The 18,447-nt window shown below is 31.6% G+C and overlaps 1 protein-coding gene and 2 pseudogenes across 1 annotated transcript; all 3 read right to left on the bottom strand.

Annotated features, from left to right (window-relative positions):
- Positions 1 to 1,536: 1,536 nt before the first annotated feature.
- LOC114389273 (receptor-like protein EIX1) lies at positions 1,537 to 6,161 on the bottom strand. The gene is made up of 2 exons (XM_028349908.1): positions 2,850 to 6,161; positions 1,537 to 1,949 (listed from the first exon to the last, which is right to left on the bottom strand). The coding sequence occupies exons 1-2, from the start codon at positions 6,157 to 6,159 to the stop codon at positions 1,903 to 1,905; spliced, it is 3,357 nt and encodes a 1,118-aa protein (XP_028205709.1). The 5' UTR covers positions 6,160 to 6,161; the 3' UTR covers positions 1,537 to 1,902.
- Positions 6,162 to 11,252: 5,091 nt separating this feature from the next.
- Positions 11,253 to 13,471, bottom strand: LOC114390024 (annotated as a pseudogene).
- A 1,497-nt stretch (positions 13,472 to 14,968) lies between these two features.
- Positions 14,969 to 18,161, bottom strand: LOC114388909 (annotated as a pseudogene).
- Between the last annotated feature and the right edge of the window lie 286 nt (positions 18,162 to 18,447).

Below are 18,447 nucleotides of genomic sequence, written 5' to 3'. Positions count from 1 at the left end.
ATTGTTACATTTTTTATAACAAAGAAAGATGGGTGAAGACGGTGAAGGAAAAAAAATGAAGATAATGTCTATGTTGTTCAAATAACAGTATTAATTGTATTAAAATAGTTAATATTAAAAAATATATTAGTAAATATAACATTGTTGTGTTGGTGCTATTTATTGTACATCAAAATATGTAAAAATAATAATTAACTTAATTGTAATTTGTATAATTGGTATGGTTTGTTGTTTTATCTATCCTGGATTTTGTTGTATCACACATATAATCACTTATATATGGGGCTATTATTGTCCTTTGCAGTTGTGTGTTGCGGTCATGATTCTTTTCTTTTTAGTCATTTTTCCATTTCTGGTTAAGGAAGGTAAAGAGAGTGAGATGCCACCACCATGGAAGTTGCTTGAGCTATTCAGATGATGACGACTCCACTTTTTCCTTTGAGTCAGATTGCTGCACAGTGTAGAGATGGCATTGCGCCACGAGTGGCAGAGATTTGTGTGACGCTTGCTGAAAATGAAAGAAGTGGGGAGGGGATGTGCAAGTTAAGGGAGCAAGAAGAAAGACTGGAAAGGGATGGAGGGTGACAATGGTCTAAATGGAAACATGGTTTTGTTTATTAAAATATACACGGAATAAAGGGGTTGTAAAATAATTAAATTGAAACGAAATCAAGATTATATTGGGTGTATATTCAATAATTAAAATAAAATCATTTTCTCATTACCTTGTTTTACACTCCTTTATTATAACAATAATAGAATTGTATCTCGGTTGCATTTTACTTTACATCCCTTTTATTATAATAACGAAAATACAGTTTTGTAGTAAAAAAATTATGTCCCCAACAATGTCACAAAAATATGATTCTATTATATATTTGTATAACAAAATTATTTTTCCATTAAAAAAAATACTTCTGAAATTTCCTAATTTTCTACCCACATGGGTATTGTGAATAACATTGATGGCACGCAGTGATAATAGTAACTCCACTGATATATTTATATAAAATCCTGCTCTGTACGATAAACAAATTTTGAAATTTTTCACCCATAAATGGTGTCCTTTAGATGTCCACACATAGGTCCTTCTAGACTTGAATGACAAATTGAAAGGTACCAAAAAAAAGGTTTTGATATAATAATAACATGCTAAAAGCTAGGTTAATTTGTGTATTGTGAATTATTGATTTTGTTTATTATACATCCTTTTTCTTCTTTTTTGTCAAAATTTTAATTATTTAGCAGTTTTACGCTGACAAAATATTTGTAATACCTTAAAATTTTATCACATGATTTTTAGGTCATAACCCAAGTGAGAAATCATATGATTATTACATCGTTTAACAGTGATTTTTTTTTATGAAAGTGACTAAGCAATGACAAACAGAAATATAGATTAAGACCGCCCAAAAGATAATTGAGATACTAATAATAAAATTCGTAGAAGGATGAAGAACTAATAGTTGATAAAATTCAAATTCTTAACCATTCATTTAAAGAGTTATAATCTATCACTCTATTCAGACCAATCAGTACTAAAGAACAATTTATATATATTAACCAAAAATAATGAAAGCTGGCTACACTGGTTTTCAATGGGAAGAGTCCGAGAGACCACTTCCAGCATTAAAATTTTGTACAAAACAGAATACATAAATTAATGACACATTCCATATTGGTGTGTAGCGCAACATCCTTATTACAAACTAAACACGCATTAAGCATCAAAATACACTCATTTAAATTATTTCTTGCAAGCATTAAGAAAAATACTACTACTTAGTATTGCGGGAATGGAGCAACGGCAGGTTCATCTGAGAGATCTACATCATCAAAAGGTTGTGGAGAAATTGAAGAGAGTGCACAGGTTCTGCAGCCACCATACCTGAGCTTTTGATCTCACCCATTTGTCGACCAGCATTTGCACAATTTGGGAAGAAACACACCTGTGCATACATGAAAGACAAAACTTATAATTTATTAGACAATTTATAATCATATATTATTTTGTGTGTTCAGTTCTGAAAATGTTTTTCAGATGCGTATTCATAAAAGATAAAAATAATTACAAAACAAAAGTAATTACATACAATATTAGATCAATTTGTTTTTGTTACAATATAATTCATGCATTCAATGATAAAAATTAGAATTATTTTTAGTTAATTAGCAATGTAAAAATTGATTTTGTGTTATAGTTTTTTATTTTTAAATCACAAGTATGTTTTTATTAAAGATAATCTATTTGTTCAATAGAAATAGAATTATATAGATGATAGTTTTGTATATATATAAATATTCAATGTAATTATATAATTAAAAAATGAAGGAAAAAATGAAGATAATGTCTATGTTGTTCAAATAACAGTATTAATTGTATTAAAATAGTTAATATTAAAAAATATATTAGTAAATATAACATTGTTGTGTTGGTGCTATTTATTGTACATCAAAATATGTAAAAATAATAATTAACTTGTAATTTGTATAGTTGGTATGGGTTGTTTTATCTATCCTGGATTTTGTTGTATCACACATATAATCATTTATATATATATATATATATATATATATGGGCTTCTATTGTCACTATCAAAAATACTATTGAGACTACCAAAGCATTTGAAATTACTTGGTTATCCTTAGTTCCATTTCCCCACACCTCCTATCCTTCCCCTCTTTACGTTCAGCTACTATCCCTCTTTACATCCAAAAACAGAATTTAAATAAGGCTCTCAAATTTGAAAAAAAAAAAAAAAAGATAGCATTGACTACAAATTGATCAACCTGCCAACACAATGATAAAACATCGGAGTATTCTAAGCAACACTAAACAGTGATAATACCTGAGCGAAAAGATTGAAGTTTGAACCACACATGATCAAGGAAATGAAAATAGGCATACCGCCATGATCTACAAATCAGCAAAGGAGCAATCACTATCAAGAATCCCACAACAAATCCAATTGATGCACTGACATAAAACCAATTCACTTCATGCTCATCACTTCCTTCATAACTATGAGTTTTCCCATTGGAGCTGCAATTTATGGGCAGTGGTGGACCACATAGATTGTTGCCAATAAAGTTGGAGGCTTCAAAGGTTTGCAATTGAGTTCCTGTTGGAATTTTTCCTTTCAAATGATTATAAGACAAGTCCAGCATGCTTAGAAAGCTCAAATTTGAAATGGTTGGAGGGATTTCACCAGAAAGTTGATTCCTCGAAAAATCAATGGACTGTAACGATCCCATATTACCAATACCTTCTGGAATAGGACCAATCAATTGGTTGTGGGACAAGTTCAAAAAGTGCAATCCATTTAGATCTGTGATTTCTCTAGGTATTTGTCCTAATAATTTGTTACTTGACAGATCAATGCTTGTTACCAAACCCAGAATGTTTCGGTACTCATCTCCTCTTCCTTTCAGCCATAGTAGCACACTAACCATACCTAATCCCGAAATGTATTCTGTATAATTCGGTGGTTGAGAATAGATACGGGGATATGTACTTCGATTCACTAGTGTCATGGCACTCAAGTTACTGAAACAGCTCGGTATATTGCCAGACAAATTGTTTTTTGCAAGGTCTAAAACCTGAAGAAGACTCATCTGACATATTTCATTTGGAATGTGACCGGAAAAACTGTTTGATATAAGGCGGAGGATTTTCATATTTGAGAGTTTTTCTCCAACCCATGGTGGAATACTTCCTGAAAGATTATTTTCTCCAAGATCCAAGGATATCAATTGGCCAGTCTTCTTCAAACTGGTAGGAAATATTCCTGAGAGTGTGTTGTTACGAATTTGTAAAGACTGCAGGTCTGCCAAGGAACCCATGGATGGGGGGAAGTTCCCAACAAAATGGTTGCTTTGTAAATTCACTTCCACTAGAAATGGCCAATTAATCCAACAATCAGGTATTTCTCCTGACAGATTATTTGATGCAAGATTGAGAAATTGTAATTGCATTGGCTTGTCCTGATTGTTACATAAAAAATCTTGCATGGATTCAGAGAATGAATTGGTTGAAAGGTCTAACCCATACACAGCATTTGAAAGATAGGGCAATTTACCACGTAAGTGATTTGTGCTTAGATCAACAATTTGGTTAGATATTGGATTTTTTAATGTAGTCACAAGCTCCCCATGGATATGATTATGAGAGAGGTTAAAATGCAAAACCTGAGAAAGTGCTTCCCACATCTGTGTTGGAATAGAATCAATAATCCCTGTGTTAGACATGTCTAAATATGTAAGTTTGTTTTGTGACTGAATCCACGATGGAAAGCTGGGACCTAACTGCCATGATCTCACATCCAAATTGGTAAGCTGAAAACTAGGAAGCCAATTGGAACCAACTTTTAAAGTTAAATTGTTCTCTGATGCAAAGAATCTCTCCAAGCTTGTAAGATTTGCAAGATCATCTTCCTTGACAACTCCTTGAAAATTATTGCCATCAATATAAAGATATGACAATTTAGAGAGTGATCCAAGACTTTCAAATGGATTTCCACTGAATTTATTAAAAGAGAGATAGAGATATTTTAAATTTATCTCCCTTAAGTTGCGGAGATTACCCAAAAAAGTCGGAATTGTTCCTTCAAGTTGATTATGTGATAAATCAAGTTCAACAAGAGAAGTCAAATTTCCCAAAGAAGTTGGAATGGTTCCTTCAAGTTGATTATATGACAAATCAAGTTCAACAAGAGAAGTCAAATTTTCCAGGGCATCAGAAATAGTCCCATGCAAGTTGCTGGAACTTAGGTCCAAAGACTTGAGACGATGAAGACCGTATAAGCAATCAGGTATAGAAGATGAGAATGAATTTTCAGACAAGTCAAGATTTTGAAGAAGTGTGAGGTTTCGAATACCACCAGGAATCGGACCTTGGATTTCATTACCCGGTAATTGAAGAGAAACAAGTTTCTTCAATTTGAATATCCACTTGGGGACAAAAGAAATGGCAGGGGAATAACTAGTAACGGAAAGATGGAGAGTTTGCAGAGATGAGAAGTTGAGCAAGGATGGTTCATTATAGTGAGGGAGTGTGCAGTTTGACAAATATAGGCGGGTCAAAGAAGGAAGAGATTGGAGAGTGTGTAGCCAATGAAATGCTTTGGATAGGTTTGCATTACTCAAATGAAGATATTCAAGCTTCCACATACTTGATACCCATTCTACATTTTCAGCAAACAGAGGTTCGACAACAGAATGACCTCCAAGGCCAAGATAGACCAAATTGGAGAGATTCCCAATCTGAGATGGAATCTTCCCCATGAATCCATTACCAGAGAGGTCGAGGTGAGTCAAGGAGGTCATTGCACAAAGGAAAGAAGGAATTGACATACCTTCTCCAAGGAATTCATTGCCGCTCAAGTCAAGATATCGAAGCTTAGAGAGATTCCCGATCTGAGAGGGTACTGTTCCGTTGGCAACAACAGAACTCAGGTCAAGATACACCAAATTTGAGAGATTCCCAATCTGAGGAGGAATCTTCCCGTGGATTCCAGTATCAGAGAGGTCTAGGTGAGTCAAGGAGCTCATTGCACAAAGGAAAGAAGAAATTGCCATACCTTCTCCAAGTAAATCATTGAAGCTCAAGTCAAGATATCGAAGCTTAGAGAGATTCCCGATCTGAGGAGGAATCTTCCCCATGAATCCAGTAAGAGCGAGGTCGAGGTGAGTCAAGGAAGTCATTGTCCCAAGGAAAGAAGGAATTGACATACCAGCTCCAAAAAATATATTGCCGCTCAAGTCCAAGTAATTCAAATGTTTTAAATCAGCCAAACAAGGACTTATCTCTCCACCAAAGCTCCATCTCCGATAAGATTCCCAATCGTGGTCGTCATTGAAAGGAGAATGTGAAGAGTTGAGGTGAAGCTGAAGAACGTGGGAAGTGACGCTGTGGCAGAGGACTCCATACCAGTGGCAACAGTTGGTATTATTCTGATTCCAAGACCAAAGCCTATTTGAAGGATCATTGAGATTATTCTTAAACTTCAAAAGTGTCTCACGCTCACTTGGGATGCACACACTCTCTCTGCATGGTAAGCTCAACAACCAAAGCTGGACAAAGACAAGAATATAAATGGAGGAGGAATTCATGATCACACAAGGATATACAGAAAACAAGTGTAGTTGTTGGTTCTGCATATAAATCATCAAACTTCTATTATTTATACTGCTGCCCTGCCTGCTTTTTTCTTCACTTTCATTATTTTTTTTACCTTTTTTATTATTGTGCCAAATACTAAAATATTCTTCACTTCTTAGAATACGAAAAATTATACATTTACTGTATCCAATTCTCCCGAATTAATTCTTAGAATACGAAAAATTATACATTTACTGTATCTATCTCCATTTTTAAAATTCCTATGTACACTAAATTCATAAAAAAAATCAAAATTAATAACAAAGAAATATGATTTGTTCTTGTACTCAATACTAAAATAAGAAACATTCTTTTTGGTACAATTTTTTTTACAAAAATAATGTAAAAGAAAATTGTCTTCTAACATTATTGTGCTCATATGAAGTTTCCTATCATTGACAACAAATGTACTATTTTAGGATATCCCAACCCATAGCCCACACCATTAGGTCCAGCTCAAGGTTTTCCATTTATTCATCTTGAACCTTTGAACACTCCACAAAGTCCAGTCATGTTATGGTCTTCTTCAACTTTAAACATAGGGCAATGCATTACCTTCCTATCAAGCTTCCTATCATTCATAACAAATGTTGCGAGCTAGTTAAGTCAAGCAAGAAAAAAAAATATAATTGATGAATAAATCAATTATAGGAAGAGGGTGTACTTTAAAGACTATTTCGGATAAAAAAAAATCTATAAAAAAAGATTATTTCATTCCAAGCTAACTATTTAATTTTGATCAATTTTTCAATTCACAAAATAATATTCTCTTATATATGAAAAAAAGATTAGATTTAATTGTCATCAATTGGAAAGGTTGTTGTATTATATATTTATAATTGTATTTAAACTTGAACATTATTTTCTTTATCGTATAAAAATTAATTAGTTGTATAAAAAGAAGTGTGAAAAAGAATATATATTAACTTTTTTTCTCAAAAAAATCAGTATCATATTTTATATTTTTTATAGGTTATCAACTTAAATAAGAGGAGAAACATAATTTTAATTTTTAAATAATTGCAAGTGCCAAATTTAAACAATCATAAAAATACTCACCTTCAATATAATATTCTAAAAAACAAATTCATACGATAACTTAAACAATCTACAAAGAAATATAATTTATTCTTGTGCCAAATACTAAAATAAGAAACATTTTTTTATTTTAGTTTACCGTATAGAATTTCTTAAATCAATGAAAATTTTGATTTAAGAAATTATTAATAATTTTTTAATATTTTGAGTAGTTTAGTTACATAAAAGGTAATTAAATTTAGTTTAATTCTTCTTCAAATTTTAACTATTATTTAAATTAGTTCTTTCGTTACACTTGTGTTAAGTAAATAACAAAAAGTTTTGCATTATAAAATTCAAATATTCTATTACTAGCAATTTTAACCCATAATTAATTTTAAACTATCAAAATTTTATTATTCAAAATAAAAGAAATGAAAAACAAAATTTTCTCCTGACAAACAGTTGGCCACTCCACCAAATCCATATCAAGGTCCCCACTTTTCCAACTTGAACCATAGACTACTCCATGAAGTCCATGTCAAGGTCCTCCATATAGGACACTATATTACCTTCATATCAATTTCCCTATCATTGACAACAAATTTTTAGAATTAAGCAATGAAAAAATTATAAATGATGAATACATCAATTATAGGAAAATGATCTAAATTTAAAGACTATTTCGGTTAAAAAAATCTATATAAAAAAGACTATTTCGTTCCAATCTAGCTATTTAATTTTGATCCATTTTTTAATTTACAAAATAATATTCTTCTTATACATGAAAAAAGACTAATTTTCACTATCATTAATTGGAAAGATTGTTGTGTCGACTATTTCTAATTTTATTTTAACTTGAATATTATTTACTTTTTCATTAAAAATTAATTAGTGAGATACAAAGAAGTCTAAAATGCTTGTTTAACTTGGTCTATCATAATTATTGAGATCATAGTTTTTCCTTTTATAAGTCTTGGTCCAAATTTTTCCATGTATTGTAGATCATATTTAACTTAAAATGTAAATTAGAGTATATGATCTACCAAGAAGTGTGGCATGTTTTTTTAAATTATTTATCGATGGTCCTAGCTATTCTATTGTTAGACCACAGGTCTTCATATATTAAAGTCTTTGCCTGAATTTCTTTTACTTGTGTGGTGATATTTTAAGAATAGTGATAGAAGAGAAAAATAAATTTACAATTTATTGAAATATCCAACTTATGAAGATTTGCATTCTTCATGCATACGTTTTTCAGTTTTCATTATCATTATTTGGAAAGGTTGTTTGTGTTAATTGTCTATTTCTAATTAATTTGAAAATGAATATTAATTATTTTATCACAAAAATTTGTATCATATTTTTTATTTTCCTCACAAGTTATCAGCTTAAATAATAGGAGCAACATAATTTTAATCTCCATTTTACTTTTTAAATAATTTTAAGTGCCAAATTTAAGCAATCATAAAAATACTCACCTTCAATATAATATTTTAAAAAAATAATTCATACGATAACTTAAATAATCTACAAAGAAATATAATTTATTCTTGTGTCAAATACTAAAATAAGAAACATTTTATTTTCTTAGTTTAACGTTGATAACTACTAAATATGAATTATTTTGATAATAAAAATATATTAAAAATATCTTTAAAAATATTTATTTAGCAGTTATCTTTGGCTTAAATATTAATATTAGATATTTTTCTTATTTATGGCTTGCAGATATGAAAAAAGAGATGAAAGAAGACGAAGATCAAGAAAATATCCAAAATATGAGGAAGTCTCGGGAAGATATGATTACAAGCAAAACAATATTCTGTTAGGAGTTAGATGCTCGGGAGAGGGTAATTCCTAACTAAGATTTAAATAAGGTATGTATACATGCATTGATTGTGGGGGTAAGACGCTCGGGAGAGGGTAACTCCTAACTAAGATTTAAATAAGGTATGCATGCATTGGTTGTGGATTCCACACTCAGACTTCTGAGTACTTTACTACGTGTGACAAATTTGTTATACTTGACAACGAGTTAACAAACGTGTAGAATTGCTTAAATTAATAAAAATTTTATTTTAAGTAAATGTTAATATTTTTATAAAAAAAAAACATTAGTAGTTTACAATAAAGGTAATAAAATTTGGTTTAATAATGAGTCTTCAAATTATAAATATTATTTAAATCAATCCTTTTATTACATGTGTGATAAGTAAACAACAAAAAGTCTTACATTATTAAATTCAAGTCTGTTACTACATATTTGAAACTATAATTAATTTAAATTATCAAAATTTTATTATTCAAAATAAAATAAAAGAAAAAAATATTGTCTTTTAGACAAACCTTAGACAACTCCACCAAATCCATATTAAGGTCCCCACTTTTTTAACTTGAACCATAGGCAACTCCATCAAATCCATGTCAAAGTTTTTTATGACTGACAACAACTGACAACAAACGTTGACAGTTATATCAAGCAAGAAAAAAAATAGACTAAAATATATCATTTTCGTCCCTATAAAATTTTAATGTTATTTTTTTTGGATGAGTGATAATTATCATGTATTCTTAGATTTTGGTGTCATTTTAGGATGTGATGTATATCTCTTATGTTTTTTTATTGCCATGAACCAATCTTCTCTTAGAGTTTAATGTAATTGGTTCTTCTATGTAATGATTACTTTTTTATTCAATAAAATATTGTAATTGTTTTTCTTCTACGTCTAATATGTATTTTTAACTTGGTTACCTATTTGTATGATTTTTTATTCAATTGTAATAGAAAAATTTCTTTGAGCTACAAATTCGAGAGAATACTCAATAATTTTTATGTCTGAACATCAATAAATACTTTATTTTAATGGAAAATACTCAATAATTTTTATGTCTGAACATCAATAAATACTTTATTTTAATGGAAATCGTTTGATTATGCTAATTCAAGGGATTAATAGTTTAATCAATAGATTTGGATCTCTTCACTTAAGAAATTAATGTTAAAAAAATATGATAAATTAATGATAATATAACATTTATTAAATATAAATGTGAGTGATTAGGTGATAGGAACTCCAATAAAATTAAACCTGAACAATTTTTTCATTGATTTAATCCGTGTTTGTTAAAATTCCCAAACAAAAAGTTTTCCCTTATTTTTTTCATTTATTTCCTTCCTTAATTTTCTTATTTTTATTTCTTCCTTTAATTTCTTTATCTATATGCATATTGTTATTTAGATCGAATTAGCTAATCTTAATTAATTCCAAATATTCATAGTGTAGAAATTTCTTTATCTTTATTCATAGTGTAGAATTATTGGCAGGAACCCAACTTTGATCTCAACTGCAACCCCATCATAAAACCCAACTGTGATCAATCCAACTGCGAATCCACTCGTGAAACCTAGTGAAGCCCATCAAACAGTTTTTTCTTTTCTCGATTTTGTGATTTGATTTTTTGTTGTTAAGATTTTATTGGTTCATATCTATTCTTTCATCTAGCTTGTTTTCATTTAGTCCACCTACTGGGGGAAAATGAAACACCATCTGAGGAAGATGATGGGTGATGAAGACAAATAGAAAATGAAACAGCATCTGGAGTAGATGATGGGTGATGGAGACAAATAGAAAATGAAACAGCATCTGAGGAAAGCCAAACATTAACAACAAATGAACGAGGGAAAAGAAAAAAAAAAAAAAAAGAAGAAGAACAAACCTGATCTTATAGCATCATAATCATCTTTTGAAAGAATTGCGAAAAAACAATCTTTCTATGGGTTTCCCTTCACAGAATTCTCCTTTTTTTCTCCGTCCCCCTCCTTGTATGCTAGTGCGTCTCTTCTTTTATATTCCAAGAACAACTTAGGATTCCTTTATACCACCATCTCCTTGTTTTTAGACTACCAACTTCAATGACGTTATCTTTTACTAATATTTTATTTTTTGCTCAATTGAATCACCATTACTCCAGTTTTCTGATGATCAATTTTGTAACTGTCACATCTTCTATAATTTTTCTTTTTTCTTTTTCTCTAAAATATTTTAAATATTTTTATTTAAAAGATAAAAATAAACCCGGAAAAAATTGGATATTTACATAAACATTAAAAAAAACACAAATTTTTTATTTTACTGTGACTTGAACATCCTAACTTTCTTCCAACAAAGAACTAGACACAGATATAGAAACAGCTTTTAAGAAAATCTACACAATCACCCAAAGCAAAGACTCCTTCAAAGCACCTCTTCAATTAGATGACTCCTGCAGCCTTCTTTCACCTGCTGCACCTTGGTTAGCTTGTTCCACTTCTGCCCTTCCTGCCTCATAATTCATAGATGAATCTTCAACCCATGCAAACCACAAATTCAAAATTTATTTGGCACTTTGCTTCAGTAAAAAATAGCATACCCAAAATAAAGTAAAAAAAAAAAAATTGTAACTCACCTTGGACTGAAGTCTAAAACCACTAGGATAAAAAATACTCCACTTTTTTTTAAACAGTTCTTACAAAATGAAAAAAAAAAACATATAGAAAAATATGCAAGCATGACCAAAACAAGTAAACAAATAACTGCGATTCATCTTGGAATCAAGTCTTAAGACTAACAGAAACATACATAATCATAATTTCGTTTGTTTCTCAAAACACTTTTTCCAAGATAAGAAAATAGAAAAAATGTCACAAGACAAATATAATAAACAAATAGAGAGAAAATAAATTTTAATATCGATACAAAATATCTTTGTCTAGCTGCAAAACTCAAGCAGAATGTGAAGAGTAACAAAAGAATTAGTCAGAGAAGTATGGTAAAAGAATACAATCAACTAATTTAGAAAAAAGTAAAATTTGCAAAAGGCATTGATCAAACAAGAGAAACCTCATGGAGACAACTAGAGCTACTATTCATTGTTATTTACCTTGTGAAGATTGATTCTCTGCTGGGTTGGTAAACCATGTCCCAACCACACCTTTAACCTTATCAACCACACCTTTCCCTGGACTATTCACATACATCTCTTGGTACTTTTTCTCTGTCACCACACTTTCACCTCCTAACCTTCTCTTCACTTCCTCTGACTCACTTACATTTCCCAGTATTCTTTGATGTTCCATTCTTCTCTCAGGATTATCGTCTCTCTTATGCACAGCATCAGAAACCACCTTTCGCACACCTTCTTCAGCAACTTCCACTGGGGGCAGTTCCTTCTTGTGCAGAGTCTCTGATATCACTTCAGAGAGAGCCCTGTCTTCATCACCAGGCCTCAGTTTGTCCACCAAATAGTCCTTCACAGAAACCCCCTTGTCCTGTTCCACACCCACACTACTAGTTTGAGTTCCAGAAACTTTGGACTTCACACCACTTCCTACACCAGCAACTTTTCCAGAAACTGGAGCTAGTTTCTCTGTCAGAGACTGAGCAACACTTTTTCCATATTCTGTAGGAGCAGCAGCATGGTCAGTTCTCTTCTCTTGTGGTGTTGTTGTTGCTGTGTCGCCAGAACCAAGCTTCGAAGCTACGGTGTTTTTGGCTGAGAAAGCTTTATCAGCTATTGCAGAGGTTGCTGATGAGATGGTTGAAGGTTTCTCATTGCCTGTGTTCTTTAATTGATTCCTTGTTTGAGTGGTTTGAGTTGTTTTTGTTTCAGTGTTGTTGCCATATCCGAGCTTGGAAGCTACGGTGTTTTTTGCTGACACGGCTTTATCAGCTATTGCAAGCTGTTGCTAAAGAGATTGTTGATGGTTGTGTGTTCTCTTGATGGCTTGCTTGAGTGGTTTCGGTGTTGTTGACACCGTATCCGAGCTTGGAAGAGACTGTGTTTTTGGCTGATATGGCTTTATCAGCTATTGCAGAGGTTGCTGAAGAGATTGTTGATGGTTTTGCACTGCCTGTGTTCTCTTGGTGATCCCTTGATTGAGTTGTTTTGGTGTCAGCGTCATATCCGGGCTTCTAAGCGACACTGTTTTTGGCTGAGCTTCTAAGTGCTTCTCACGTTTGATCCAAGTCAATCCAGAAATATAATTGATGAACTTAGTTCCTAGAATCTTAGAAAGAGTTTTTGAATTGATGATGCCCAGGTTTGGCCAAAGAATATTTTCCAGGAGCTTCTTGAGATTTCATAAAAGTAATATTTACTCTCGAGTAATCGATTACCAGATAATGTAATCGATTACCTGTGACCAAATTAATTTCTAAAATGTTCATACAAATTTGAATTTAATTTTAAAGTCTATAATCGATTACACAAGGCTTATAATCAATTACGAGAAGTTTTAAAGTTTTGTAACATCCTTTAGAAAATTGAATTCAAAGTTAATAGTTTTTGTATTATGATATCAAAGTGATTAGTTTTGTTTTTTTATTTTATTTTTCTTTTTACCACTTTGTAGTCATTTTGGTTTTTTTTTTTTTACATTTAAAGTTTTTAATTTTAGAATTTTTATTTTCTTGTATTTTATTTTTTATTTTGTTACATTTTTTTTAAAATGTTATTAATTTTATTTATTTATTTATTAAATAAATATTTTATTTATTCATTTAAAAAAAATCAATGACATTATTAAAAGATTATCTAAATTTTAAATAAACCAAATATGTTAAATAAAAAATAATTAAAATGGAAAAATTTTATACTATTAGTTTTATTTGATTTGTATTATATTTTTTATGGTTTTATTTAATATATTATATATTTTATATTTAAAATATATTATGTTTTTTAATATTATTTTATTTAATATATTTTACATATTTAAAATTTAGATAATTTTGAAATAATGTTATAGAATTTTATTTTTTAAATGAATAAATAAAATATTTACTGAATAATAAAATAAATAATTTTTTTATAATTTTTGAAAAAAATTAAAAACAAAAAAGTAAAATACAAGTAAGTAAAAAATTCTAAAATTAAAAAATTTAAACGTAAAAAAAAACGAAACACAATTTCAAAAGTCATAAAAAGATAAAAAAAATAAACTTACAGTTTGAAAGTCTTTAGTTAAAAAAATTAAAAAAAGATTAGTTGTAAAATTAAAAAAAAAAATTAACCACTTTGAATTCCCAAATAAAAAAAATTACATTAAAGTCATAAATAATTTTATGACTTCAATTAACAAAGAGTCATTTTATGGCATCTAACTCATCATAGTAGCACCTGATCAGACTTATTGTCTTTTGAAAAATATCCCTGAAAGGTAAAAAGCAGTCAAATTGACTGGAAGTTGTGAACTCGAAACTGCAAGTGTTGTGAATCCATGAGAAATACAAAGAGCTAGAATTTCTAAAATATCATTAACCTGTTGGTTGAGTTTGAGATATAAGAAATCAATCTCCCCCAAGTTGCAGAGATTACCCCCAAAAAGTTCGAATGGTTGCTTCAGATTGATTAATTGATAAATCAAGTTCAACAAGAGAAGTCAAATTTCCCCAGATATCATAAATAGTCCTATGCAAATTGCTGTACCTTAGGTCCAAATACTTGAGACGATGAAGACCGTATAACCAATCAAGTATAGAATATGAGAATGAATTTTGAGACAAGTCAAGATTTTAAAGAAGTGTGAGGTTTCGAATACCACCAGGGAATCGGATCGACCTTGGATTTCATTACCCAACAACAAGGGAATATTTGAAATCTCATTTCAAGAGAGATTCAAACATATGAATAAATTTCAAAGAAACATAACTTAAAAAAAAAAATAGATACACTTGTGTATGTAGATGCAATGACAACAATTCCCACGGTACAACTCTTATCCATTAAATATAACACATTACTGAAAAATGAAATATAATGGATTAGTTTGTTTAAATTTATTTGTTGACATAAATTGATCAACCTGCCAATACAATGATACAACATCGGTGTATTCTAAGCAACACTAAACACTGATACTACATGAGTAAAAAGATTGAAGTTTGAACCACACATGATCAAGGAAATGAAAATAGGCATACCTCCATGATCTACAAATCAGTAAAGGAGCAATCACTATCCAGAATCCCACAACAAATCCAATTGTCGCACTAACAAAAAACTAATTCACTCCATGCCCATCACTTCCTTCATAACTATGAGTTTTCCCATTGGAACTGCAGTTTATGGGCAGTGGTGGACCACATAGATTGTTGCCGATAAAGCTGGAGGCATCAAATGTTTGCAATTGAGTTCCTGTTCGAATATTTCCCTTCAAATGATTATAAGACAAGTCTAGCATGCTGAGAAAGCTCAAATTTGAAATGGTTGGAGGGATTTCACCAGAAAGTTGATTCCTCGAAAAATCAATGGTTTGTATCGATCTCATATTACCAATACCTTGTGGAATATAACCAATCAATTGGTTATGGGACAAGTTTAAAAAATTCAATCCATTTAAATCTGTGATTTCTCTTGGTATTTTCCCTAATAACTTGTTACTTGACAGGTCAATGTCTGTTACCAAACCCAGAAAGTTTTTGTACTCATCTCCTCTTCCTTTCAGCCATAGTAGCACACTAACTATTCCATAGTTGGAAGAGTAAGAGCTACCAGCATATTGTTCTTCAGAATAGATACGAGGATCTGTACTTTGGTTCTTTAGTGTCATGGCACTCAAGTTACAAAAACAGCTCGGTATATTGCCAGACAGATTGTTTTCTGCAAGGTCTAAAACCTGAAGATGACTCATCTGACATATTTCATTTGGAATGTGGCCGGCAAAACTGTTTGATCGAAGGCGAAGGATTTTCACTTTTAAGAGCTTTTCTCCAACCCATGTTGGAATACATCCTGAAAGATTATTTTCCCCAAGGTCCAAGGATATCAATTGGTTATTCTTCTTCAAACTGGATGGAAATATTCCTGAGAGTGTGTTGTTATGAATTTGTAAAGACTGCAGCTCTGCCAAGGAACCCATGGATTGGGGTAAGTTCCCAACAAAATGGTTGCTTTGTAAATTTACATTCCCAAGAAATGTCCAATTCATCCAGCAATCAGGTATCTCTCCTGACAAATTATTTGATGCAAGATTCAGAAATTGTAATTGCATTGGCTCGTCCTGATCATTGCATAAAAAGTCATTCATGGATTCAGAGAATGAATTGCTTGAAAGATCTAACTGAGACACATCACTTGAAAGATAGGGTAATTTACCACACAAGTGATTTGAGCTTAGATCAATAACGGGGATAGATATTGGATTCTTTAATGTAGTCCCACTCTCACCATGGATGTGATTATGAGAGAGGTTTAAATACAAAACCTGAGGAAGTGCTTCCCACATCTGTGTGGGAATAGAATCAATAATCCCTGCGTTAGACATGTCTAAATATTCAAGTTTGTTTTGTGACTTAATCCACGATGGAAAGCTGGGACCTAACTGCCATGATCTCACATCCAAATGGAAAAGCTGAAAATTAGGAAGCCAATTGGGACCTACTTTTAAAGTGAAATTGTTCCCTGATGCATGAATCTCCATCAAGCTTGTAAGATTTGCAAGATCATCTTCCTTGACAACAGTTTGAAAAAGATTGCCACCAATATAAAGAGATGACAATTTAGAGAGTGATCCAAGACTTTCAAATGGATTTCCACTGAATTTATTAGTAGACTGATCAAGATATCTTAATGATGAATGTTTTCCAAATGATCTAGGAAGAGCACCACCAATTGAGTTGTTGGAAAAATCTAGCCGCTCAATATTTTTAAATGCCCCAATATAATCTGTCAGATGGCCTGAAAGTCGTGAACTCTGAACTGCAAGTCTTGTGAGTCCATGGGAAATACAAGGAGCAAGAATTTCTAAAAGTTCATTAACCTGTTGGTTGAGTTTGAGATTTGAGAAATCAATGTCCCTTAAGTTGCAGAGATTACCCAAAGAAGTTGGAATGTTTCCTTCAAGTTGATTACCTGATAAATCAAGTTCAACAAGAGAAGTCAAATTTCCCAGGGCATCAGAAATAGTCCCATGCAAGTGGTTGTCCCCTAGGTTGAGGAACTTGAGACGATGAAGACCATATAAGCAATCAGGTATAGAAGATGAGAATGAATTTCCAGACAAGTCAAGATTTTGAAGAAGTGTGAGGTTTCGAATACCGCCAGGAATCGGACCTTGGATTTCATTACCCCATAATTGAAGAGAAACAAGTTTCTTCAATTTGAATATCCACTTGGGGACAAAAGAAATGGCAGGGGAATAACTAGTGAAGGAAAGATGGAGAGTTTGCAGAGATGAGAAGTTGAGCAAGGATGGTTCATTATAGTGAGGGAGTGTGCATCCTGACAAAGATAGGTGGGTCAAAGAAGGAAGAGATTGGAGAGTGTGTAGCCAATGAAATGCTTTGGATAGGTCTGCATAACTCAAATAAAGATATTCAAGCTTCCACATACTTGATACCCATTCTACATTTTCAGCTAACATAGGCTCGACAGAATAACCTCCGAGGTCAAGATAGACCAAATTGGAGAGATTCCCAATCTGAGATGGAATCTTCCCCATGAATCCAGTAAGAGAGAGGTCGAGGTGAGTCAAGGAAGTCATTGTCCCAAGGAAAGAAGGAATTGCCATACCTGCTCCAAGGAAATAATTGCCGCTCAAGTTCAAGTGATTCAAATGCTTTAAATCAGCCAAACAAGGACTTATCTCTCCACCAAACTGGGATTTCTCATAAGCTTCCTCATCGAAGTGATAGTAGCCATCATAGAAAGCAGCAGAAAACGTAGTGTTGAGGTGAAGCTGAAGAACATGGGAAGTGACGTTGTGGCAGAGGACTCAATACCAGTGGCAACAGTTGGTATGATTATGATTCCAAGACCAAAGCCTATTTGAAGGATCATTCAGATTATTCTTAATCTTCAAAAGTGTCTCACGCTCACTTGGGATACACACACTCTCTCTGCATGGTAAGCTGAACAACCAAAGGTGGACAAAGACAAGAATATAAATGGAGGAGGAATTCATGATCACACAAGGATATATGAAACAGCTTAATTGTATAAGTGCTTCTTGCTTCTGCATATTAAACTTACTTCTTTCTATTATTTATACTGATGCAAGCGTCTTTCTTTCATTTTTTCTTTTTTTACGTTGCCTTTTTTTAATTATTGACTTTATTATCCAATTCTCCCGACTTAATTCTTAAAATAGGAAATAATTTTGAATTTAATTTATCTATCTCCTTTTTTAATTATTGACTTTAACTATTATTTGATCAATCCTTTCGTAAAATTTTGTTAATTAAACAATAAAAGTCCAACATTTTATTTAAAAAAATTCAAGTCTTCTA

Source organism: Glycine soja, chromosome 16 (assembly GCF_004193775.1).
Source record: "Glycine soja cultivar W05 chromosome 16, ASM419377v2, whole genome shotgun sequence".
Lineage (NCBI taxonomy): Eukaryota > Viridiplantae > Streptophyta > Magnoliopsida > Fabales > Fabaceae > Glycine > Glycine soja.
The sequence above is the reverse complement of the archived record's forward strand: the minus strand, read 5'-3'. Positions and strand labels throughout refer to the sequence as shown.